The following is a 1,268-nucleotide window of genomic DNA, read 5'->3' as shown; positions in this document are numbered from 1 at the left end:
ATGTGGCGGGGATAATAGATATTATGAATTAAATATACTAAAAATTGTAGATTTAAAAAGATTAAATCGACTTTTCAAATTACATTAACATACCTAACATTCTAAGTGATCAGAGTGATTGGGTTTAAATGTAAGTTATGATTGTGCTTAAAGGAGAACTCTGGCAAGGAACCCTCCCAATGTTAAGGACATGTGGCCTGGTATACTTTAGGAGTGGGGGGCTCTCAGTGCTACAATGTAAATAGCAGCACTGGTGAACAAGGCTAATGTCATATATAGTCAATTATAACACCTGGAATCCTATTATTACATTTTGAACAAGCCAGCATTTAGTGACAAAACATATATTGCCATTTAAATGATTGAATTATAGGTAAAACAGTCAGATGTTCAGGTGGGCAAACTTGCAAAAGCTTCCAATTTAGTTTGACCTTTCAGCAATCCCCAACCAGCTCAGGTTCAGATAAAACTCATGGTTGCCCCTAACCCAAAATGTGTTACTATTCATTAATATAAAACATAATTTACAATGGTAGCAACTCAAAAAAGCTTCTGTACAATCACTTTTTATTTTTTATTTTACAGCTCCACTCTGACTTGGACAAAGGGATTGGATCAGTGAAATACACATTATTGGGTGATGGAGCTGGCACAATATTTACAATTGATGACACTACAGGTGATATCCATGCAATTAAAAGTTTGGACAGAGAAGAAAAACCATTCTATACATTACGTGCTCAAGCTGTGGATATTGTCACTGGAAAACCAGTGGAGCCAGAATCGGAGTTCATAGTAAAAGTTCAAGACATTAATGATAATGAGCCAAAGTTTTTAGATGGCCCTTATGTTGCCAGTGTTCCTGAAATGTCTCCAGTTGGTAAGTGGAAAATTCTATACTTAACACTTCAGAAAATAATATGGTCAGAATTTGATTTTTTAAACATTACTAAACAACATAAAGTGACACTAAAACTATGGTTGAATCACTCTGCCAATAAAAAAGTAATGTTGTGTGTAAAACATGTTCCTTGGTTCTCATGTTATGCAATTGTTTGTCACACTGTGAAACAAGATTCTCTGCATTTAATCAGAGATTTTTTCCAGAAATTAAAATGTCAAAGTTGAAATATCTTAGATACACACACAGTGCTTTTAGCAGAATGGGATAGCCCTAATGAAAAGCTAAAAAAAACAAATTGATTGCCTCAACTGCAATTTAATTTATTGTGTAAGCGAAAGTTTAATTTTTTTTAAAAAGGTGTTGC

General features: G+C 33.8%; 1 protein-coding gene across 1 annotated transcript in view; it reads left to right on the top strand.

Annotated features, from left to right (window-relative positions):
* Window positions 1–880, top strand: part of LOC108796710 (cadherin-12-like) — a gene marked incomplete at its 3' end in the record, with an annotated part of 109,396 nt that extends 108,516 nt beyond the window's left edge. The window contains exon 4 of the mRNA XM_018568218.1: window positions 586–880. Within this exon, the coding sequence (XP_018423720.1) occupies window positions 586–880 (295 nt within the window). The remainder of the gene's footprint in view (window positions 1–585) is intronic.
* Window positions 881–1,268: the final 388 nt, after the last annotated feature.

Source organism: Nanorana parkeri, unplaced genomic scaffold (assembly GCF_000935625.1).
Source record: "Nanorana parkeri isolate BGI_ZX_2015 unplaced genomic scaffold, ASM93562v1 scaffold1156, whole genome shotgun sequence".
Taxonomy (NCBI): Eukaryota; Metazoa; Chordata; class Amphibia; order Anura; family Dicroglossidae; genus Nanorana; species Nanorana parkeri.
Note: the sequence above shows the minus strand (reverse complement) of the source record. Positions and strands in the feature narration are given on the sequence as shown.